At 42.9% G+C, this 25,084-nt stretch overlaps 1 protein-coding gene across 1 annotated transcript in view; it reads left to right on the top strand.

The window, feature by feature from the left end:
• Positions 1 to 25,084, top strand: part of ALDH16A1 (aldehyde dehydrogenase 16 family member A1) — a 52,646-nt gene that overhangs the window by 14,843 nt on the left and 12,719 nt on the right. Inside the window, 19 exon segments of the mRNA XM_032234687.1 lie at positions 1,960 to 2,037; positions 5,531 to 5,715; positions 8,745 to 8,766; positions 8,769 to 8,896; positions 9,920 to 9,992; positions 9,995 to 10,111; positions 10,482 to 10,486; positions 11,653 to 11,691; positions 11,693 to 11,752; positions 15,991 to 16,036; positions 16,039 to 16,126; position 17,469; positions 17,532 to 17,636; positions 17,719 to 17,808; positions 17,810 to 17,889; positions 19,420 to 19,422; positions 20,408 to 20,433; positions 20,436 to 20,574; positions 24,173 to 24,377. Coding sequence (XP_032090578.1) covers positions 1,960 to 2,037; positions 5,531 to 5,715; positions 8,745 to 8,766; positions 8,769 to 8,896; positions 9,920 to 9,992; positions 9,995 to 10,111; positions 10,482 to 10,486; positions 11,653 to 11,691; positions 11,693 to 11,752; positions 15,991 to 16,036; positions 16,039 to 16,126; position 17,469; positions 17,532 to 17,636; positions 17,719 to 17,808; positions 17,810 to 17,889; positions 19,420 to 19,422; positions 20,408 to 20,433; positions 20,436 to 20,574; positions 24,173 to 24,377 — 1,490 coding nt within the window.

Here is a 25,084-nt window from a genome sequence, read left to right as displayed (position 1 = left end):
CAGGATGAGCCAGTGCGCGAATGGAGTGACAGGAGCAGCAGCATCTCCGAAGCAGATCAAGTGCAGGGCAGCCAAGGAGTGTGCTGGTAACTGCAGAGTCTCCCCCTTCCATCCAAGGCACAACCCCTGTGCTTGGCAGCCACAGGCCTGTCACCTCTCCCGCCACAGAAAGAGGCTGGAAGAAACGTGCATGTCTTGAATCTGTGCATGCCATGACCCTAACCCTCTGCCATTTCAGAGCCCATCAAGAATGGCAGACTAGCAGCGTACCAACGATAAGCTGGGAGGCAGGGCATCACAGCAACTGACATCTGGGAGGCAAGAGCAAGCCGCCGGAAGATGCGCCCGCGAGACCCAACAAGTACAGGGGGAGCTTCGCTCCTGCTCTGGGATATGTAGCTAGTCTCCATCCACCACCATCACCCTTACCTTCTCAGGTCAGGGGTGGAGTGAGTGGGAGAGGAGCGTGAGTGGCAGGGCCATCCCACAGGGAACCAGAACAGAGGGGCGAAAGAGCCGAATGCGGCTCTGGAGCCACAGGTGGCCAACACTCATTCTAGCAGAATGAACACTTCCCAAAATCGTGGCTGATTCTGAACAGCTTCTTAAACTAATCCTTCTTCATCATAATTTTGTCTTTAGTTTTTTCAACATAATTTATTTGGGTATGTCTCAGGGATGGGTTCCTGCCAGTTCTAACCTCTTCTATAGAATCTACAGTGCCGTTTAGAACCGATTCCAGCTCCCTCCCCACACCTGTCTTCACATCATCAAGATGAAGAGCGAGAGGAGGAATTCTGGGAGTTGAAGTCCACAAGTTTTAAAACTGTCAAGTTTGAACACCCTTGGGGGGGGGGGGTGTTTCCCTAAAGGGTTAGGGGTGCAAGGGTCTTGTAACTTGACAGCTTTAAGATTTGCGTGCTTCAAATGCCAGAGTGTCTGAGCCAATATTTTGGCTGCTAAGCAAGAGCGTTGTTAATTGAGTTTCACCACATTTTACAAGTTGGCCATGCCCACCCAGTCACATGGTTGCCAAGCCACTCCCAATTGGTCACATGGCTCGCAAACCACTCGCATCCGGTCACATGGACGGCAAGCCACTCCCACAAAGCAAGCCACACCTACAGAAGAGATTCTAAAAAAATTTGAAACCCACTATGGTATGTCTATTCATTTGATGGAATCACCTAGGAACACTAGTAGCTATTTCCATGTGTATTGTCCAGTAGTAAACCGCTTTAATTACATTTGCTTTTTGCACTGTATTGTTTATTTTTTGTACAGCTGACTACAGTAGCTTAATATTTTACAATAAAAGCCCACAGCAAGGTTGGTTTAGCTGTTAGGACTGCAACATTTTTCTGGATGATGATTTTTATAAGAGTTATTTGAAGGATGAATATTGCATGTTGGATGCTCCAACACTGGAGGCTTTTAAGAAGAGACTGGACAGGCATTTGTCTAAGTATTGGGTCTCCTGTCTAAGCAGGGGGTTGGACTAGAAGATCTCCAACATCTCTTTCCACTCTCTTACCTACTCTGTTATTAAATGAGGTGAAAACCACTTTAGATATCAAACATAATTTTATTATATGATATTATGAAAACTAAGTCTCTTGTGACTAGTTATAGGAATCGATGTAATAAATGATTGAAAACTTTTAAAAATCAGCTCCTGAAGTTCAACAAGATTCGCATTCTAAAAACTGGTGTGCTATAATGTAGGTTCACCACTTTATTATTACACTTGCTGGCTAGGTAAGACTGTTCTGGAGTTCCTCTCTAAGAAATAACACCTATAGGAAATTTTGATCATGTACTGCAGTCTTCCTGTACAGATTCTAAAGTGCAAAATAGAGGGAATTTGGCATATTTGTTGGCCCCTAAAAAAGATAGTTGTAGGTACTGAACGCAGCCGCGGAAACACTTCCGTTTCTGATGAAACTTGTTTCTCTATAGGTGTTGTTGCTATTCTTATTCCTCGAAGTTTTCCTTTGCTGACGCTGACATGGAAGTTGTGTTCAGCCCTGGCGATGGGTATGTAAAAATGGTTCCAACTCATCCAAGCGAGTCTTGAGACCCACCCTGGCACAAAAGTCACTGGGTTGATCTCCGTTTACTCTATCTCATGAGGTTAATCTGAGTGTAAAATTAGGCAGAAAACAAACAAACAAACTTGAATTCTTTGAAAGACGATGTTGTTAAAAATATGTGTTTTTATTCCATTAAGAAAATGTATGTAGTTGCCAATTCACTCAGGTGGCCAATAGAAGTGCAACCTCAAATACAAAACTCAATGAACTCTTGGTGACAACAATCCAACAAACCACTTGATGGGCTCCATATATTATCCTGGGATGTCCAGGCCCACTGGCAAAACCATGTCTTCAGGGCTTTTTAAAAGGGTATCAAGGTGGGGACCTATCTTATCTTCACAGGCATGATGTTCCACAGGAAGGGAGCCACCATGGATAAGGCCCTTCTTCTTGGTCCCACTGAATGGACCTCCTTAAGAGAAGGGACCTGTAGCATACCTTGTTTCCCTGCTGTTCTTTTAAAGGAAATACTGTAACCCTGGAGTTGAGAGTTGGTTTGGTGTAGAGCAAGGGTGTCGAACTCAAGGCTTATATCTGGCCCGCAAGACTGATCTAGAAATAGCAAAGGACCAGCCGGAGTGCCTCTGCTACAAAAAATCCCCCCAACCGTTTTTGGCCTCGGGAGTCCTCCAGGAGGCCTTCCAGGCCCAAAATGGGACCTCCAGAGTGCTCCAGGAAGCCATCTTTTACTCAGAAGGTTATAAAAGGGAGGAAAAGTAAATATTTTACCTTTAAGGCTTGCAGGATTCTGCTACTATAGCCTATGTCAATAATTTTAGTTCTAGCCTTCCTATGGAGACAATATAGCAATAGCAATAGCAGTGACTTATTACCGCTTCATAGGCCTTTCAGGCCTCTCTAAGCGGTTTACAGAGAGTCAGCATATTGCCCCCAACAATCTGGGTCCTCATTTTACCCACCTCAGAAGGATGGAAGGCTGAGTCAAAACCCTGAGCCAGTGAGATTTGAACCGCTGACCTGCTGATCTAGCAGTCCGCCTGCAGTGCTGCATTTTAACCACTGCGCCACCTTGCTCATCCAATTTATTGATCTGGTCTTTCTCTCACAAAGTGATCAAGTAGGTATTAAAAAAAACAAAATCACAGAAATGTAGGCCTCCCTATTTTTAATAAAATTTATAAAATCATGTCTGCGGAGGTGCGGTCCTGTGTCACGCCTACCACAGTCACACTCCGCCCCTCCCTCCGCCCTCCAGGTCAAACCCAATCCTGATGTGGCCCTCAGTGAAATTGAGTTTGACATCCCTGGTGAAGAGGTTAAAGGCATTGGGTCATAAACCAGAAGATTGTGAGATCTAGTCCTGCCTTGGGCACAAAACCAGCTGGATGACTTTAGGTCAGTCACTGTTTCTCAAACCTAGAAAGAAGGCAGTGATGAACTACCCTATTTTGGGGGGTATAATACGCATCTTTCCCTCCCCAAAAAGGTGAAAATCTTGGGTGCTTCTTATACATTAAAGAAGCATTTTTGGTTTACCCTGCCCCTTTGCAAAAATAGATGTACAGAGGGTTACGAAGACTTGCAAAGTACTCCTGGGGGCTACGAAGGGCAAAAATGAGCAAAAAACAGGTTTGCTCGTTTTGCCTCCCCAGCCCCCAGGAGCACTCAACAAGCTTCCCAAAGCTCTGGATGCCCCCCCCCTTTTTTTTTTTTGCAAAAAAGGAGGCATGCAGAGGGCTTGGGAGGCCTGCAGAATGCAAACCTTTTTTAAAAAATTTACCTCTTCAAAATTATGGTGTGTCTTATACTCCGGTGCATCTTATAGTCCTGAAAAATGCAGCATGTCTGAACATATTACCAAGAAAATTGCATACACTTTTTGAATGTTGACTCTCAGGCATCATCATCGACAACTGGAGTTATAAACTGGGTACTTTGAATAGTATATGTTGTATAGATTAATAAACTCATGAGATCTACTTTTTTATTTGTCATTTATCTATCCCCAGCTTATCATACTTCAAAATACTCTGTCTATATATATGGCTGATATCAGTCTTCTGAGCTAGGTGTCACCTTGATAAGTATGTTCCCTAAACTCCTGGGACGTTAAACGCCAAGGAACTTTTTTCTATCTTCCCTTTCATTGGCCAGGTGGTTGAACCTTGAGATGGAAAAAAGGACTCTGGTTCCACGTTTTCTCTGCCTCAATTGCCTTTTTTTTCAAATTGCTCTTATTACAAATGCTTTCTTGTCTTGATTCTGCTGACCCAGCACCAGATGTAAGCACAAGCTAAACAAGATACAGCTTCGACTTTTTCTGAAAGCGCAAGGTCCTTGGTCCTTTTTTTGTGAGATCTTCTGGGGTTACATTTTAACAGAAAGCCTTGAGAGGTTAAGGTTAAATCTGGCACTGACTTCTATTATGAAAGAAATGAAAATCATTGACTCCCCCTTTGCCTTCTTCAGCCCCCCCCCTCCTCCCACCTAATATCCTTCATTTTCCTGAGTGCGAATAAGTCATTGAGCCCAAATTTATCTTGCTAATTCAGACATTTGTTAATGGGCTTTGCCCCATTTTACGACCTTGCCACAGCCGTTAAGTGAATCATAGCAGTTGTTAAGTTAGCAACACGATTGTTAAGCGAATCTGGTTTATTCATTGACTTCGCTTGCCAGTGGTCTCTATAAAGGGGATCCCATTACCCCTGGATACTGCAACCGTCATAAGTATGAGTCGCCAACTGTCTGTATTTTGATCATGTGACCATGACTGCAACAGTCGTAAGTCGATTCTTTCAGTGAGGCCATAACTTTGAACGGTCACTAAATGAACTGTTATAAGGTGAGGCCATCCTGTAATAGGAGGTGCAGTCCAACATATTGGAGGCCACTGCCTATCACAGTGATGGGTAACCTTTTTCCCATTGCATGCCAATAGCGGGGGGGAGCGCAAGGGGTGTCGCGCACAGGCGAGCCCACACCCATAATGCTATGCGTGCGGCCCACATGTGCATGCGACCCCCGCCCTTCTCCCCCTCCCCGCTTTTGGCGCACAATGTACCTGTTTTTTTTCCTCCACAGGCTCCAGAGGCTTTCTAGGAGCCCGGGAAGGGTGAAAGCAGCCTCCCCTGAAACCTCTGGAGTGTAAAAAATGGCCCTACAGCCAAACTGGAAGACCATTTCCGAACTTTGAGTTTGCTTGAATTCCTGGTTTGCCCGTAGGGCTGGTTTTTTGCACTCCGGGGGCTTCAGGGAAGTCTGGAGGGCGAAAAATGGCTTTATGAGCCTCATGTGCTCTAACAATGGCTCTACATGCTACCTGTGGCACGTGTGCCATAGGTCCACCATCACAGCCCTATCAGATGCGGGGGGGGGGGAAGGGGAAGAATATAGGGAACAGATATTTCTCTAGCTTTTTGCCTACCTTTTCTTTCCCATCCCTAACTCTCCATTGCGTGCTTTGCCAACAGGAAACACGACAATTTTGAAGCCAGCCAGGTCCGCCGGTTTGGCTGCTCTGTTCTTGGCCGAGGTCTGTACCCAAGCTGGGCTCCCCCCGGGGGTCTTCAATGTCCTCACTGGCGATCAGGGGCTGGGAGAAGCCTTGGCACACGACCCAGGCATCGACAAAGTGGCCTTTGCTGGAACGGCCAAGGTAAAGCCCCTTTGCCTCCATTCGGGCATTTGGAAGAGACCCAGGATCAGGGTTAGGTTGTTTTGCCAGTCCTGAGGCTAATATAGTTGATATATATACTAGGTTAAGGCAGAAGTCTCCATCCTTTCTGGACCACCGGAGGCAGGGAGGGAAAAGGGGATGGTTCCACGCAGGCGCTGCTTTCACGAACGCAGCTTTGCATGGACACGCACCACCCCAGCACTTCCATAGGCCGGTTCCAAATGGGCTGCAGCCTGGGCCATGGCCTGGGGGTTGGGGACCCCTGGGTTAAAGCACCGGCTAAAAGCAAGGAGACTGTGAGTTCTAGTCCTTAGGCATGCCCTGGGTTAAAGCACCGGCTAAAGCAAGGAGACTGTGAGTTCTAGTCCTGCCTTAGGCATGAAAACTGCCCGAGTGTCTTTGGCCCAATCACCAGGAGACTGTGAGTCCTAGTCCTGCCTGAGACGGAAAGCCGAATGGGCGACCTTGGGCCAGTCACTCTCTCTTAGCCCAACTTGCCCCCCAGGGTTGTTATTGTGGGGAAAATAGGAAGGGTATTGTGGTGCTCACCACCTTGACTTATTTATAAAATAAAAAAGGTGGGATATACATAAAAAATGGCTGATGATACTGCAGTCCTGTCTGCATTTTGTAAATGGTTGCATTAAGACAGGGGTGTTAAACTCAAGGCTTGTGGGCCACATCTGGCTCGTGGGGTGCTTAAATCCAGCCTGTGGGGCTGGCCTGGAAATATGACCAGCCAATGGTGCCTCGGTGGCTAAAAAAGGCCGTGTGTCCACCTCATGCCTCATTTTCACCATGGTCCATGGTCTCCTGCAGCACTCTGCCAGCCGAAACTGGCTGAAAAACGGGCCCAAAACAGACAGAAAATAGGACGGAAAATGGATCACACAGCCAGCTTTTGGCCAGCAGAGTGCTGCAGGAGACATCTGTGCCACTGCACCCCATCCTAACACCACCCACCCACCCACACTGCTTCCCTGACCACTGGCCCACAGAGGAGAACTACAATGCTGATCCGGCCCTCAAAGAAATGCAGTTTGACACCCCTGCATTAAGAGCGGGATGAAGTTATTCTGCATCTTTACAGTGACTATTGTGAGGCGTGAAGTATTACATTCAGAGTCAACCAGGGATCTATTCCGTCCTTCCTTTGTTTTGTTTTTTTAACTCTGTCTCAATTTAGTCAAAGAGACATTCTTTGAAAAGAGAAAGAGAATTTTGCAGAAATTATATGGCAGCGCTATTGTTATTATGGCTATTGTTGCTCTTCCTGTTGATTTGTTTTATGAGGTATTTGATTGGGAAGACAATACAGGTAGTCTTTGACTCATGGCCACAACTGGGACCAGAATTTCCATCGGTAAGCAGGGAACGACTGAGTTGTACCCAATTTTATCATTTTGGGGGCCATAGTTCTTAAGCAAATCACTCAGTTATTAAGTGAATCATGCTGTTATTAAGCAACCCCTATTGATTGCTTATCGGAGGCTGGAAGTCACCAATGGCAATCAGATTAGCCTAGGCCGGGGATGCTACCACTGTTGTAGTTACCCAGTGCCCACATTTTTATCATGTCACCATAGAGATGCCTTAACAGCTGTAAATGCAAAAATCAACTGTAAGTCACTTTTTTCAGCACCGTTTTGTACTTTGAATGGTTGCAAAAATGGCTGCAGGTTGAGGATTACCTGTACGCAGAAAACATGAAAAATGCATCATAAAAATGAAAATAATAATAATAATATACCACATGAAATAAAATTAAAAAGCAATTAAATTTAAAAAAATGATTTATAAAGTGTTCAGGCCCAGAGCCAGGTTTTAAAGTTTTCTCAAATAGAAAATTGTTTAGCATAAAGATCATTAAGCAGCATTAACAGAGAGTGCAATATTTGACACTTATTTATAATGGTGGTTTTCTCCAATTTGGACAGTCTCCAATTATATTATGGGCTTCAACTCCCTAAGTTCTTAGTAATGGCTATGTTGGCAAGGGAAATCTGGGACGTAAAGTTTGTTTCCCAGAAAAGACTCAGATTAGGAAGGCTGAACAACAAGATAGACAAAATGTTTTGTGTAGGTGATTTTTCACTGTATAAGCTGTCATTTTTCCCCCCTGACTTTCTATGTTTCAGTTAAATCCACAAAAAAGAAGTAAGGGAATTTGCCCAGTGGGCTTTTGCAGCGCTGATGCTACTATCATTGCTAAGAACAGTCCGATTCTTGAGAAATTGTTGGACCAATTAAATTCAAAGAAATCTTCAACCAATTCCTCCGCTACCAAATTTTGAGGGAAATTTTCAAAAGCTCCTTTTGTTTCAACAAGGTTGAACTTCAATGGGAAGTTCAACAATCTGTTTCTATGAGTCCAGCAGTGGTAGAAGAGATCTGCTTTCTGAGGGAAATCACTTAGCGTGTTTCACTTCAGGAAGCAAGAGCTTCTAACGTATTTACTTCATCCCTCAACAAATAACACGTTGTCCTCAACTTACAATAATTCATTTAATGACTTCGAAGTTACAACGGCACTAAAAAAAAGTGAGTTATGACCATTTTGGCAAGAAAGGATGTTTAAATGGGATAAAACTCATAACCGAGTTACTGACTCAACAACTACAGTGATTCACTTAACAAAGGTGGCAAGAAAGGGATGTTAAATGGATAAAACTCACTTAACAAATGTCTTACTTAACAAACAAAAATTGGCTTCAATTGTGTCATAAATCAAGGACTACCTGTATCTACCTCACTCCAGGTTTCTTCTGTTTTCCCATCACCCACTGCGTTTCACTCTTCTTTGATAATGTAGTGTCGTCTTGATAGTGTAGCCCAGGACCTTCGATCTCCTACTTATTCCAAAATCAGTGACACTTCCATCCTCCCTTGTTTCAACTAGAGCAAGAATTGAGGAAATTCTTGAGGAATGGGGACTTTGGGCTGGCGTGGGAGGGATGGTCAATGGCCATTTTAAATATGATGTGATGGGAAATGTGTTGCTGGTACAGGTGGGCCGTTGTCTGCGTCAAGCCCAGCTGGCAGTGGCAAGAAGCTTTGTCTCCAACTTGGGGAGAAGTTGCCCTTCATTGTCTTTGACTCAGCTGACTTGGATAGTGCTGTTGACGCAGTGGTGGACGCCATCTGGCTGAATCGAGGACAGGTATGCTTTTACCAAAGGAAGAAGAGACCCGGGGGAAAAGCTGTTTCTTGACATTTCCCCCCTTTTTCAGTCGGCTGCTGGCTCACCCAACCACTGCAAAAGAGAGAAATACTAAAAAAAATTCAATTCTTCATATTTCTTCTTTGACAGCCTCTTAGATTTTAACTCTATGATATAGTAAACCTTTGTCCAGAATTATCTGAAAAATTTGCACTTGTATAATAAAACTTTGGATGTGTATGTCAGCTGCCCCCTTCAGTTTGCAACTATTTAGCAGTTCTGTTTATTTTATTTTTTTTCATTTGCACTTTTTAAGATTAGATTAACAGAATTGGAAGGGACCTTGTAGGTCATCTAGTCCAACCCGCCCCGCCCAAGCAGGATGTTACATCAATTACTCCCTAAAAATAGTTAGGGACTAGCATATAATTAAAAGTTCAAGCAGGAACACAATCGTTTTAAAAATAAACTAATTGCTTCTACTGTTAAACCCAGCTGTAGCATTTTTCCAGTTAACAGAAAGAGAACAAAGTAAGGGTAGAAATATTTCAAAAGGATCTTTCTGGCATTATCTCTAAGTTTGTCTCCAGAGATAGCAAGACATTAATGTTTGTCCAACCTCAAAATAGATGAAAATAGTTGTTGAAACAGCCTGCTTCCAGACATATGGCATTTTGTACATCACACCTATCTTTTGAATAGGATCAGAAATACACAATTATACAAGGATTCTACATTGACCAAGCCAAGATTTGCTTAGCTATAATTTATGGAATAAACTACAGTGTTACCCAGTAGTGCACACCAGAACTAAACAGTTCCAAATATTTTCAAAATGGCCAATGAATCAATCTGGGAATCATATTATTTTTAAATTGTTTATGCACATATTCTAACGTTTAAACATTTTTAAAGACCGACAGTGAATTTTATTTGTACTCTGGCAGAGTCTTGGCTGCAAAATACTGCAGCCAAGGATTGAATTAATGAACCCCATGGGTGACTTTTCCTTCCCCTTCTCAGGTCCACAGTGCTGGGGCTCAACTGTTCCTTCAGGAATCCATTGCCAAAGACTTTATTCAACGCCTGAAACACCGAATGGGCAGCTCTACTTAGGAGACTCTCTGGACAAAATCACAGATGTGGGACCATTGACCAGTGAGAAGCAGCGAAATGTCATTGACAGCCTGGTGGAAGAAGCTCGGGCTGAAGGGGGCTGAGGTAAATGGGAAGGAGTTATGCTAGACCAAAGTCATCCTAACAATAGTAAAATTAATAATAGTTGTTGTTAGTTGCAAAGTCATGTTTGACCCATCGCGACCCCACGGATGACGTTCCTCCAGGCCTTCCTCTACTATCCCCTGGAGTCCATTTAAGCTCCAGAGCCAAACTAAGTTGCTTGTACAGATGTAAATAACCCTACTATGAAGTAAACAGATTATAAAACATGTCTGTGGAACATCTGTGCTATTTGTTAAAATTATGGCCTTGGATTTCTTTGCTAGTTGTTAACTAATAGGAGAAAAATGATAAGACTGAAAGATTTCAGCTTAAAAATATTTGTAGCAGGGAGGAAATATTTCAGTAGAAGTTTCTGGAAAGTTATTCTTTATTTGTTTGATTCAGGAGTTGATCAAGAATAATGATTTCAATAAGGACCATCTTTTCCATCTTGGTATCCTTCAAACAAGATTGTTGGAGGATGTTTTCTCTTTCACTGCTTGCCAAGAAAGGATGGGGAGACCAATGTATCTGGAGAGTCCTGGTTAAAAAAAAAACCTTGATGTTATTTAGATCCAGCTAGCTCTTGTCCTCCACAATTTGAATGCAGTGTTTTAATGGGATCTATTTTCAATGTTCTTTCTATTAGTAACTTAGTTTGTCTCCTTTTTTTTTTTAACACCCCCACTTTTAAAGTGTTTTAATTTTTTTGAGGTGTCCTTAGTGCTTTTTAACCTTGGTTGTTTTCTTGCAGATGTTTTATTACTCAACTACCGTATTTTACAGAGTATAAGATGTACCTGAGTATAAGACGCATCAAGGTTTTGAAGAGGCAAATTTTTAAAAAAGTTTTGCAAACCTCCCCAAAACAGCCTGTTTTCCCGCAAAAACAGATCTGTTTTCGCAAAAAACAGACCTGTTTTTTTTTTCAAAAAAAAAAAAGGCATGAATAGCCTTTAGGGGGGCTTGCAGAATGCTCCTGGGGGGGGGGGGTGTCCCCCCAAAACAAGCAAAAAATGGCCTGTTTTTCACAAAAATGGCCCATTTTTTGTCAAAAAAATGCATGCATAGCCTTTAGGAGGCTTATAGGGTAATCCTGAGGGCTGAGGGGGACAAAATTGAGCAAAAATGTCCCATTTTTTCACTCGTTTTGCCCTCTCCAGCCCCCAGGAGCTCTTTGAAAAGCCTCCTACAGGCTCTGCAACGGCCATTTGGTGGGGGTTTCGGGAAGCAACAAATGCTGTATTCAGTGTATAGATGCACCCAGATTTTCAGCCTCTTTTTTGAGGGAAAAGGTGCATCTTATACTCTGAAAATACGGTAGATAACATAATCAGTGCACTAATTGGATAATGAAACATCTGCAAGAAAATAACCAGCTCAGAAAGCATCAAGGATCCCACAGTTCAACCCTGAGCTAGAGGCCTATCAGGAAAAGTATTTAGGTATAGAATCCAACCCCCTGCTCTGGATAGGAATCCAGATTAGAGTTTCTGTGACTGACAATCTAATTCAAAAGTTTTTTGTTTTTTTAGGTGTTCCAAGCTTGGGCATCCCTCCCATCAAATAAATTGTTTTAACCCTCCAACCTTAATCACTGGCGTGTATCAGACCTCCCGTTGCGTCCAGGAAGAGGTAGGAAGAGATGAGAAAGCATTTCTGATAATGGATGCATTAGCATTCTGATATTGCTAAAACAATCAGTAGAGATTAATGTTATTAATAATGGAATAAGAAAGCCAGTTGGGTAGTTAAGGCTCTAGGCTAGAAACCGGGAGACCGGGAGTTCTAGTCCTGCCTAGGACATAAAAGCCAGCTGGTTGACTTTGGGCCAGTCACATGTGCTTAGCCCACCCCATCTCACAGGGTTGTCCATGTGGGATATAAATAAAAAAACAGAGAGTGAGAAGAAATAAGAAAGAAGGAAGGAAGGAAGGAAGGAAGGGAAGGAGGAGGAGGAAAAAAGGAAGGAAGGAAGAGAGAGAGAGAAAGAAAGAGAGAAAGAAAGAAAGAAAGAAAGAAAGAAAGAAAGAAAGAAAGAAGAAAGAAAGAAAGAAAGAAAGAAACTACACTGAGTTTATGATATCTATCTTCAGGTACACCTGTTTGGCCATATACTAACCTCTTTAAACTAGCTTTAATACATCTTTCTTCCCTCACCTAATATTTTCAGACATGTTAGACTAAATTGTTTTAAATTCCCATTGACCATGTTAAATTGGAAATTGTGAGGCATTTAGTGGAAGGCACTTTAGTAGATGAGCCTCCATTCTGACGTAGCCTTTGACCATTAAGCATGGCCAACATTCATATTCTCCTGCCTTCCCTCTTGTTTTCTGCCTCTGTCTTCTCCTCTCTTCTCTCTGTTTGGAGTTTTGGACCATAATTTCCGAAGGCTGACAGGTTGAAGAAAGCGTAGTAAATGTGGGGGTCAAAAGTGGGGCTTTGAAAATGCTTCAGACCAGGGTGAAATCAACTTACCTTCGCTACCAGTTCGCAAATGTGAGTGCGCGCGCTCACTTCACTTGCACGTGCCACCTTTACACATGTGCAGAACTTCAAAAAACGGGATGTGATGACATCCGGGCGGGTGGGCGGAGCCTCCCACTGCCTCCGCTACCGATTCGCCAGCTGAATAGAACAGGCTGAATTTCATCACTGCTTCAGACCTCATGCAAGACCTTCTTTTCATTAAGCCTTTCCCTTTTCTGTCAGTTTATGGACTTGCCTGAGAAATGCTATGGCTGTTTTAAGGGTCATATTAAGCGTAACAAATAGGTGTCTTAAAGTGGCAATGTTTAGGTTTGCAGATTGGATGGCTAAAAAAGAAATTCAGTGCTATGCTAGGTTTGAAGCTTGCTGATTATTATGGCTGTATAAGCATTAGGAAGGAATGCCAATAAGTACTTTTTCTCAAAATTTAAAGCAGCCCCAGCCTCCAAAGATTCCATGTGCTTGGTTCCTAAACTTTCCTGTATACATGTATAGGCACAGGATTTTTGCTTTGCGGATAACTGATCTCTGCATCACAGATTGGGGAAAAGCTCTGAAATGCAGGTAGTCCTCAACTTACATCAGTTCATTTAGCGGCCGTTCAAAGTTACAGCAGCACTGAAAAACTGACTTATGACTGTTTTTCATACTTTGCAGGCATGATCCCATGGTTCCATGTTCAAAATTCAGATGCACGCAACTTGTTCCTATTCATATTTATGACGACTGCAGTTTCCCAGGGTGATGTGATCAGCTTTTGTGAATTCTGACAAGCAAATCACTGGGAAATCCAGATTCACTTAACACCACGTTACTTATTTAACAACTGCCGTGATTCAGTTACCACTGTGGCAAGAAAGGCTGCAAAATGCGACAGGATTCATTTAACATTTGTTTGCTTAGCAACAGAAATTTGGGGGGTCAGTTGTGGTCATAGGTTAAGGCCTACCTGCAGCCACTCCTCACCTTTCAGTGGATGTGGCTCCTTTATAGCCTTAAGAGAGGATGCTTCCGTCCTGACACTCTCCCCCAGTCGTAGGGTTCATAACCCTACGTAGGGTTGATGTCTTCTATCCATGGCATCTATCAAAGGAGCTATGCCTTGGTGAACTAACAGGGCGCTCGCGACAAATATAAGAGCCAACCAAATTGAGATGAAAAGAGAGAGCTTGGGTTTGCATATCAGGTCATAAAAGGTGATCATTGAACCTTGGAGACAGCAAAGGTCATAGATATCAACTAGTTGCGAAGCATCTGAGTTTTAATCTTGTGCCCAACGGGATGTTGCAATGTCCGCAACTAAAAAAAACGGCCAGAAGTCACTTCTTCAGTGCCGTTGTAACTTTGAATGGTCACTGAAGGAACTGTTGTAATCAAGGACTACCTGTACTTGGGTGCACTACCTAAAGGGAAAGTAGCTTTATGTAATAAAAGTGCAGTGAGTGGTGACATCAAGTAGATATAACCTTACCGCATACATGGAGAAGTCCTTGTGTGTCTTGGTGTATCGTCCCCACACAACGTTTTGTGGATAGAGATGGGCATTTAGCTTGTTTCTTCATTTTGTAGCTGTGGGTAGTTCTTGACTTATGACTGAACTGTTTGATGTTACACGGATCAGCATGGGGGGCTATTTTGCGATCTGGATTTGAAATGCCAACGGTTGCCCCCTCCACAGTACCATGTGACCAAACTTCAGTGGCAGAGCAATCATGCTGCAGAGGGTTGGACTAGAAAACCTCCAAGGGTCCTTTCCAATTCTGTTATTCCATTATTCTATTAAATTCAGCTGAAGCAGATGATGACAAACCCCATTCTACCCAAAAGATCTGTCCAGCTACAATGAATTTTGGTCTGTTTATTCATTTGAACCTTAATAAAATATAACATAAGTGCGTTTTGATGGCATGGAAATGACATATATTTGTTCATATTTGGCCAGGTGGAAATAAGACAAAGTTTGGATCTGTTCTGACCCCCCACCTTGCCCTTCCAAAAACTAAAGCCAAACAGAATTTCAAAGGATCCTTTTATCAAGTCCCGCTTTGCTGGCTGCGAGCCCAAAATAAACACAGATAATTGCTCTGGCAAAGATCCTCACTCATAAACTAATACAAAACATGATTATATAAATCAAGTCACTTAGCCAAGTGCTTTTTTCCTCGATGGTTAAACACAAACGGAAAGCTTGTTGATATTTATAGCATCCAGGATCATGTCACCATGTTTTATGGATCTTTTGCCGAAAACCAGAAAGTACTTTTAAGTCAGGATGTCAAACTCGCTTTCATTGAGAACTGCATCAGGGTTGTGTTTGACCTTGGGGGACTGGGGTGGGGGGTGGCCAGGGCCAGCTCAACATCACTTGTGTCAGGGGGGGGCTGAGCTCTCTGCCAGTGAAAACTGACTCTCTAGCTCGTTTTGGCTGCAATGGCCTCCTGCAACCTTCTCGCCAGTGAAAACGGAGCTTGCGAGAGTCGCAGCACAGTCCTCCCGAGCTCAGTTTTTGCTGGCAGCGCTCGGAGTCCTTTGCTGCTTCCAGGGCGGCTCTGCAGGCCAGAATCCAAGCCCCCTGCAGGCTGATCTGGCCTCCACACCTTGAGTTTGACACCCCCTGCTTTTAATTTTCAGCAAAAACCATACCCATAACAAAAACATTTGTTTGTTGAATGACAGCAGCATTTGTTTTTACGACTGAAGCGGTTGCGAATTTATGACTATCATGTCAGCTCCATTACAGTTGTAAGTCAAGGATTACCTTTATTAATAAATTTGCTTCAAATGTACAAATAGTCCCCGACCACAATTGAGCCCCAAATTTCTGTTGCTAAGCAAGACAGTTGTTAAATGAGTTTTGCCCATTTTATAACCTTTCTTGCCACCATTGTTAAGTGAATCACTGCAGTTGTTTTAATAGCAATAGCAATACCATGAGGATGCTGCAACAGTTGTAAGTGTGAAAAAACAGTCATAAGTCACTTTTTTCAGTGTTATTGTAACTTCAAAAGATCACTAAACAAAATGCTGTAAGTCGAGACTACTGATATACTGCATCTTTTCTGCCTTTCCTATATTTCCATTCCATCAGATTATGGTTATTGTGGCCAAGGGACGCTGCAGGCTTCTTGCCTAGTTTTATGGCCCTGGGGCTCCAGGTTACTGATTCTCAGCCTAAAGATTTGGAGGAAAGTTTGCTTTTCGTCCTACGCAAAAGGTTTAAATTAAACCATTCCTACTAATCTGCTGTGTCTATCATGTAGAAGCTTCTGATTCTTCTCAGCCAGGCTCCCTCTCCTTGGCAGAATTTGCTTTGGTAGGAAATTGATGGGGCAATGGATTCTCATTGTTTAAAAATGATCTAAAGCATTTTTCTTCTGCAGATCTTTGGACCTGTTCTGGTATCCCTGACTTTCCGGACGACCAAGGAGCGGTGGCTTTGGGGAACAGCACACCTCACGGACTGGCTGCTAGTGTGTGGACAGAAATTCTTTCCTTGGCCCTCGAAGTTGCCCACAGGTATCACTTTTACTACTGCAGGCTGTTCTTTGTTAAGGTGCCCTGATCTCTCCTCTGGATCCATCTGGATTCTATCATTCAGTTCCCCATCCCAGAAATATAAACCTTTGCTTTCTCCCTGTGCAGGTAGTCCCTGACTTACAACAGTTCATTTAGTGACCGTTCAAAGTTACAAACAGCAGATGAAAAAAGTGACTTATGACCATTTTCACAGTCTACAACCTTTGTACTATCCCCATGATCATATGGTCAAAATTCCAATGCTCGCACCTGGTTCATACTTATGACCTTTGCTGTGTCCCGGGGTCACGCTATCCTCTTTTGTGATCTTCTGACAAGCGCAATCATTGGGACAATAGCATAGCAATAGCACTTAGACTTATATACCACTTCATAGGGCTTTCAGCCCTCTCATAAGCGGTTTACAGAGTCAGCATATTGTCCCCAACAATCCGGGTCCTCATTTTAACCCACCTCGGAAGGATGGAAGGCTGAGTCAACCTTGAGCCGGTGAGATTTGAACTGCCGAACTGCAGATAGTAGTCAGCTGAAGTGGCCTGCAGTACTGCACTCTAACCACTGCGCCACCTCGGCTCTTTATAAGACTCCCCTCTGCGTTCCTGGCCCCGTATGTACCAATAACTGAAGGTACACTATATTACCAAAAGTATTCGCTCACCCATCCACATAATCAGAAACAGTTGTGAGCAAATACTTTTGGCAATATAGTCCTATGTGGGAATATGCTTGGAAGATAAGAACTACTGACTAGGCAGCCTTAGATAAGAGGCAGCTGAGTCACAGAAGCAATAAGGGTGTGCAAGCATCTCAGAAGGGATCCTCCCGAAGTTCTTCAACGAAAGGTGAGCAGAGAGAGATGGATTCTCAGACTGGAAGGATTCTGTGAATGGAACTTTACTATACAGTTACAGCTGGTACTTTGGGTGTTCTTCTTATCTGGCCACCTTGCAATGCTAACAATACTAAGAAAGGTCGTAAAAATGGGGCAAAACCGACTTAATAAATGTCTCACTTACAACCAAGATGAGCCACGGCTTCGCAGTGGTTAGAATGCAGTACTGCAGGAGACGTCCGCTGATTGCCAGCTGCCTGAAATTTGGCAATTTGAATCTCACCAGGCTCAAGGTTGACTCAGCCTTCCATCCTTCCGAGGTGCGTAAAATGAGGTCCCAGATTGTTGGAGGCAATAGGCTGACTCTGCAAACCGCTTAGAGAGAACTGTAAAGCACTATGAAGCGATATATAAGTCTTAAGTGCTATTGCTATTTAGGGCACAATTGTGGTTGTAAGTCGAGGACTGCATGTACAGAACGAGCAAAAGCGTCTAATTTTTCATGTCATGCTACTTGAAATCTCACTCCCTTTTTGTCTTCTGCCTTCTTAGTTGCAGGTTGGAACAGTCTGGATAAACAGCCATAATATGTTAGATGCGGCAGCTGCCTTTGGAGGGTATAAGGAAAGTGGCCATGGACGGAACGGAGGCAAAGAGGTTAGTGAGGAAGGGCCGTAAGCGGCTGGTGGGAAGGATCCCAGCACATCTCTAAGTTTCATTCTGAATTCTTTCTGTCCAGGCACTTTATGAATACGTGAGACCAATGTGGGAAATCCAACCACACATCGGTGGTATGGATCTGAATTACAAAATCTTTGCTACTACTTCACCAAAGAGTTCCTCTCCCACTGATTTCTGGGGATAAAGCTCCCTGCTCTATAGTTTCTGAGCTGAAAGAAGATATTCCAAGGTAAGAATAAGTGTGAAGGTGCCTGACTTTCTCAGAAAACTACTTAGCGCACTTTGTAGCAAGAATTTTAAAAAAAGGCAGCAAATCAGACTGGATAAACTTACACAGCTACTGTACTTCAGAAGAGAAGTGGGGCAACTTGCTGCAGCCAATTTGCCGTGGCTAACTTGCTGCAGCTAACTGTGCGCGGTGCCTGGTTCCTTTTATTTTTGTTGACCACGTTTTCATTCAATTTATGTTATCTCTTATATCAAAATAAATAATTCTTATGATTACCAGCTTTTGTAATGCTTTGGATGATGAATTATTAAGGAAGTAGACCATAGTGCTGGTCTGTGGACCACTTGCGTCTGAGAGATGGCCCACCGAAGCAATTACTCCCCGCTTGCTAATGGATGGGGGTCCTTCAGGCACTTAGCTTGGCTGCCTGTTTAGTACTCCAGCCCTTCCGTCCTTCCCTCCCTGGGAGTCCAGACGCTTCAGTGAGCGGTGTGCGAAAACTTCGGCCAGGCTCCTCGAAAGACAGCGTTGCAGGAGGCCGATCTAGTGCCCGGCCTCGCTACAAAGAGAACATTCATTCTGGGCCGTATTTGAGATTCCTAGCTGCAATAGACAGCAAACCTAGGGTTGACCCTGAATGCTTGTCTTCACTAACAGGTGGCCAAGCTAAGTGCCTGAAGGACCCCATCCCATCCCTAATTCTATTAGTTGCCCATGGGATTTAAAATTATGAATTTAGGAGTCGTCCCTGAGGTCCTAAATGTTGGTGACCCCTGCCATAGTGAATTATCCTGTGGTGAGTTTTTACACAGTCCCTGAACACTCCTGTCAAACCCTTGCATTATGGGGAATGTTAAAAGGGGGCGGCTAGACCTAATGAGCACATGTGCTAGTTTGGTGTTTGCATGTTATTATCACATGTTTTTTTTGCCTTCTCTATTATGCAGATCAAGGTGGTATACTTTAGGCTCCTTACTTCTATTTTCCCACAGCAACAACCTTGGTAGATGGGTTGGGTTGAGAGGAGAAGTACATGCTACTGGGAGGACTAGAACTCACAGTTGCCTTGCTTCTGGTCCAGCAACTTAAACACTACAATAAAGATGTCGGCCTCCCTTTATCTCTAGGCTACATGCTTATTGGAGAAAAGACCTATAACACTTTACCCAGAGTTGCTGAAGCTTTACAACTGGTGCAAGATTTATGAGATATGTGTCCTCATTAACCTTTCCGCAAGAATGGAAAATTGCAATAAAGCATAAGAAAAAAAACAGGAAAAGATCTTTATTATTGAGTTTTTGTTCAAGGTGGAGCCGTTGCCTAATTCTGGAGCGCAGCACATTAATGAGTTTTAAAAAGTGGTTAGGATCAAGGGTTCACCAGCATTTAAATCTCAGCTTCTACTTCCGATTCATTGGCCAACAACACCTATTCCGTCTTCTAAAGTTCAATGTACAGAGTTCCCCCACTTCAACTAAATTCCAAGAACAATAATGGAGCCCAGGTGAATAAGTAAGCTTTATGAGGGAGCAGGTGTGTGGACCTTGGAGTGAGCGGGCATGTGAACCCTCCCTATGATCAGTAACAGAAGCCTGGTTCTCTCATGCCCAGCGACTGAGTGACATTTCAGTAAAGATATAAAGCCTTTCCCTTCTCATTAAATAACCAGATAATTCCTAGCCATCTTTGTATCTCAGTTTTGAGGAAATACAGGGTTTTTATTTGTAGTTGAACATAAAGAGGGCTGTGAAAATATCTACAGACCCCTCACACCCTGGACATAAATTGTTTCAACTTCTACCCTAAAAACACACTATAGAGCACTGCACACCAGAACAACTAGACACAAAGACAGTTTTTTCCCCAAACACCATCACTCTGCTAAACAACTAATTTCCACAACACTGTCAAATAATTTACTGTATTACTATTATTCTTCTCATCCTTCCTAGTACCTATCTCTTCCCCCATGTTGCTTGTATCTTTAACGATTTATATTGTTTTATTTGTTTCCTTTATTTGATTGCTTATTAGTAACCTATGACTATCACTAAGTTTGTATCTTATGATTTTTGATGAATGTATTATATTTTATTTTTCTTCATGTACGCTGAGAGCATATGCACCAAAGACAAATTCCTTGTGTACCCAATCACACTTGGCCAATAAAGAATTCCTGTTCTATTCTTATTCTATTCTTATTCTAGTATTATTCTATTCTTATTCTATTCTATTCTATTCTATTCTATTCTATTCTATAGAACTAAGCTTAAAGAAAGGACTTTGTCTAATATCCAGACATTTTGCAGCCTATCCTATTCTAGAGAATCTCATCCTCGGGAAGTCTCAGCCTATCTATAAAATCCAGGCACCCAGAATGTGTGGCCTTTTCAGCTTTCTTTTGAAATGAATTCAAAAAAACGAGGCAAAAGCTCTATTACAGTTTCTCCTCCCTCCCTTCCTTTTCTTTCCTTTTCCTTCCTCTCTTCCTTTGTTCCTTCCTCCCTTCCTTCCACAGCATGGACCAAACCTACAAGTTGTACTATGCGGTGCTCAGAAGAGACCAGATTCCTTGAGTTCCCGAGCCATCCTTGACCATGCAGGCAAAACAGCGGCCCTCGTGGCAGATGGGAACGTGAAGGACATCCATAACGCAGTGGAGGCCGCTAACAAAGCAGCTCCCGGTGAGTCCAGACCTTTCATTTAGCTTAGCATCTAACCCAGGGATTGGGATTCTTCTCTGATACAGTAAGTAGTCCTTGCTTAATGACTGGTTGCATAATGAGCATTTGAAATTACAATAGATTCAGTGGTGGGCTGCAAATTTTTTAACAACTGGTTCTCTGCCCCTAATGACTGGCTGAGTGGGCGTGGCCAGGGGCGTGGCCAGTGGGTGTGACAGCACTCAGTTTCCTGCAGCACTCTGCCAGCCAACACGGGACGAGGGGGTTAATTACAAAATGTGAGCTTTGCTTCGTGACATCCAGATTCATCAAGCAAGGGGTGTGAACTGCACAAGAAATGCACATTTGCTTGGCTATGAAGAAATATCCCCAAAGTCAGACGTGCACTAAATGTAGACTGACTTTTAGCTACACATCTTCCCAGCAAACAGCAAATTTTGAAGCTCCAGATAATGAGGATTCAATTTAGGATGAGTAACCACAGTTTCTGTATTGGAGGGTCCTAAAGGAATGCTGGGGAACTCTGTATTTTAAAGGGTTCCACCACAAAACCGCAGTCGACTAAAGCGTGTTCCTGACGTCATCACAGCGTGACGAAAAAAGCACGCTGTGAGCGCTAAAGTTAAAATTAACCCCTAAACCTAAACGTACCCCCCAAACCTAACCCTAAACCTAACCCTAAACCTAACCCTTAACCTAACCCTAACCCTAACCCTTAACCTAACGCTAAACCTAACGCTAACCCTTAACCTAATTCTAAACCTAACCCTAAACCTAACCCTAAACCTAACCCTTACCTTAACGTGTTAACGTGAATCGGCTTGCTTTCAAAGCGCTTTTAAAGCGCCCTTTTTTCTCTGCGGTCGCTGTTGTCGCGCTGCTGATGACATCAGCGACGCGCTTTAATTGGGCGCGCTTTAGTGGACCACGGTTTTGTCGTGCCACGTTTTAAAGAACATTTGTGGGAGCCCTTTCTGCCTGAGGCTGTGGAGACCTGGCACCAATCAAAACACTGTTTGTGAAGCACCAATCAACACTGATAGGGAAAGCCACTAGTATATAAAAGTAAGAGCAAACTCCACTCCCTTCTAGTACTGATGATATTACCTAGTTTGATAATGAAATATCTGCAAGAAAACCATCAAGCTCAGAGAGAATCAAGGACCCCAAGTTCAACCCTGAGCTACAAATATTGAGCTACTCTATTGATAAACACTTTTGATTAGAGTGACCCAGAGACTGCCTTGTATGAGATGGCTCCCAATGGATTTCAGTCTAAATCTTGATATGATTTCTATAAATAAGGAATGTAGAATTATAAGGGCTGAATATTTGATCCTTCATACATAAAAAACCAAGGGATAAACCAATAAAAAAAACAGATTTGAAAAAAGAACAGGCTCAGGAAAGAAAAAGAATGAAAGTGTAAGAAAGAAAGAAAGGAATAGAAGGAAAACAAAAAAGAATGACTTCCAACTTTCTTTAGTATAGATATAAGAAAAAATATATCAAACTCTTACTCTAAGATTAACATTTGTCTACATTATTTCCATAATCCTATATCTACTCATTAAAGCCCAAATCAACTTTTAATTTCAGTTTCTCACAAAAAGTCCAGTAATGATTCATATCACTTTAATCACTATTTGTTAGGGAAACTACAACTGGTTTATTTAATTGCACCAAATTCTAAATAAAACAGGAATGGAAAATCTTAAGCTGTAGTGTACACCCAGGCTTCTCAATTTGGGCAATTTTAAGGTGTATGGACTTCAATTCCAGAATTCCCAAGGCAGCATGAAGTTCACTCATCTTAAACTTGCCAAGACTGAAAAACGCTGCTCTACAGATAGGAATTTTTCCATTTCTCTTTTACTGGTTCTTTCTTACTTATGAGCAACCATAATGCAAAATCCTGACTTCCACATCATTCCAGACCAATGATAATGCAAAATCCTCACTCCCATCCCATTCCCTGACTAATCTATCTTCCAGTTCTGTTCTCCTGCATGCAGAGCAACAAAAGAAGACCATGTGACTTTCAGTTTCCACACTGGGTTTGCACACCTTAACACTTGGATTTGTTACATATGCCAAATAATACCTTTGAATAGTATCATAAAAACAGATTACATCAAATTAGAATTAGATTAGATGAGATTAGATTTAGTTTATTTGTATGCCGTCCTTCTCCGGGAGGGACTCAGGGTGGTGAACAACTCAAAAGGGGAAAGGGGGATACAAACACAATACACGTAATTAAAATACACAAGAGTCATACAGCCATACAAGTCGAGAGGGGAGGGGAACTCATCAACCCCAGGCCTGCTAGCACAGCCAGGTTTGACGGATTTCCGGAAGACCTGGAGAGAGGTGAGGGTCCGAATCTCCGCGGGGAGTTCATTCCAAAGGGCCGGAGCTGCTACAGAGAAGGCTCTCCCCCGGGTGGTAGCCAGATGGCATTGGCTGGTAGACGGAACCCGGAGGAGGCCAACACTGTGCGATCTAACGGGTCTATGGAATTACTGCTGGATGTTTCGTTTGTGAAACTGCATTTGTATAAATTAATTTGGTTTATAAGAACAGTGGTCTAAAGCTTGGCCAATTGAGAAAACAAGTAAGTATTTTTCTTAAGACCCATCAGCAGAGGACATTAGATGCAAACTAATTTTCCAATTTGAGCCCCAAAATTTTGGTTACTAATTGTTAAGTAAATTTTGCCCCATTTTTTTACCTTCTTGCCACAGTTGTTAAGTGAATCACTGCAGTTGTTATGTTAGTAATACAGGTGTTAAGTGAATCCAACTTCCCTATTGACTTTGCTTATCAGAAAGTTACAAAATGTGATCACATGACCCTGGGACACTGCAACCGTCATAAATATAAACCAGTTGCTAATCATCCGGATTTTGATTCCCTGATCACAGGGAAGCTGCAATGGTCATTTGTGTGAAAAATGGTCCAGTGCTGTTGTAACTTTGAATTGTCAAAGATTATCCGCACATTTCTTTTTGTTATGTCTTGCAGAGTGATACTTAAGCACACTTTTGTGATTGGTTCCATTTTTTTCAACCCAAATACAATTTCATATTCCGAATCTTGACAGAGTGGAAGGAATGTATGCATGTTTGGAAATGTTATTTATATATTTTGGCAAAAGTGCTGTTTTATTTCTTGCTGTCTTCACCTCATCTTGTGCAATACGCTAGAGGGGACTATTTGTGTGTGTGTGTGTGTGTGTGTGTGAGAGAGAGAGAGAGAGAGAGAGAGAGAGGGAGGGAGGGAGGGAGGGAGGGCGGGAGATTTACTCGCATTTGCATGCTTTCAAACTGCTAGATTGGCAGGAACTGAGGCAAGCATGGGCGCTCACCCTGTCACATGGTGCTTGGGTCTCGACCTGGGCTGCCAGCTCTTCTGCCAACAAACCCAGCTTCTTTAACTGCTGATCCACCGTGCCACCCCAAAGTTGGCATTTTGGGCTAAATATTTTTTTTTTCTTGATGCAATAAAGTTGGTTATTCATTCTCAGGAAGGGTTACTCTAGGAATGATAGTGCTACGGTAGTTTTCCTTTCTAACTTTGGGTTGGTCTCATAACAGGTGGGCGAAGAAAACGACACACGCCCGGGCCCAGATCTTGTACTACCTGGCTGAAAATCTGGAACTCCGTCGAGCTGGGATTGCATCACAGCTGGAATCATTAATGGGTATAGAAAAAGAGAAAGCTTTGATGGAGGTGGATATTAGTGTGCGCCGGCTATTTTATTGGGCAGCTTATTCGGACAAATATGGTGGAGTTGTGCAGGTGAGAATAACAGGGCCTTTTCCTTGGCTACATACGATGCACTTTGCTCTCTAATTGTTGATGGATGGAATGTGGCTGAATGCCTGGAAGGGTTTGAGATGTGAGACCATACTCAGTGCCCAAGAATTAAGCTTTATGAACAGAAGGTATTGGGTTCAACCCCTGCTGTAAAAAAAAATAACAAAAAGTATATCTGCTCAAAATTCTAGAATAACTTTCTCCAACATTGGTGCCCTTGCGATATGTGGAGTTCAATTCACAGAAGCCTCAGCAATGGCTGTTCTGGCTAAGGATTTCTGGGACTTGGTCCTATATCTGAAGAATGCAAAAGTAAAGACAGTTGTGAAGGTTAATGCCAATCAGAGTTGGGCATATGGTAGTAGGTAGGCACATTTATACGACTCTATTCCTGTAACGAAATGACCTTGCAAAAAGCCCCACCCCCCTTATGCATAGGGAATAATCAGAGAGGGAGCAGCCTTCAATCGAGTAATGGACAAAGAAAGAAACTTAGAAAAGATTGGCTATAAATGGGGAAAAAATTGGAGGGAGAATTGTACTTTCAGGCTTGCAAAGTTCTGTTAGTGCTGCCTCGCAATAAAGCATGGTTAGCTCATCCTGTCATGTTTCCTGTCTGGTCTTCTTGGGAGGTTGGCAGTTTCCCTCTTTAGTATTCTTAAAAGTACTGAAAAATGGTGGTTCCACCC

The sequence above is a fragment of the Thamnophis elegans genome, chromosome Z (assembly GCF_009769535.1).
Source record: "Thamnophis elegans isolate rThaEle1 chromosome Z, rThaEle1.pri, whole genome shotgun sequence".
NCBI classification, from domain to species: domain Eukaryota; kingdom Metazoa; phylum Chordata; class Lepidosauria; order Squamata; family Colubridae; genus Thamnophis; species Thamnophis elegans.
Note: the sequence above shows the minus strand (reverse complement) of the source record. Positions and strands in the feature narration are given on the sequence as shown.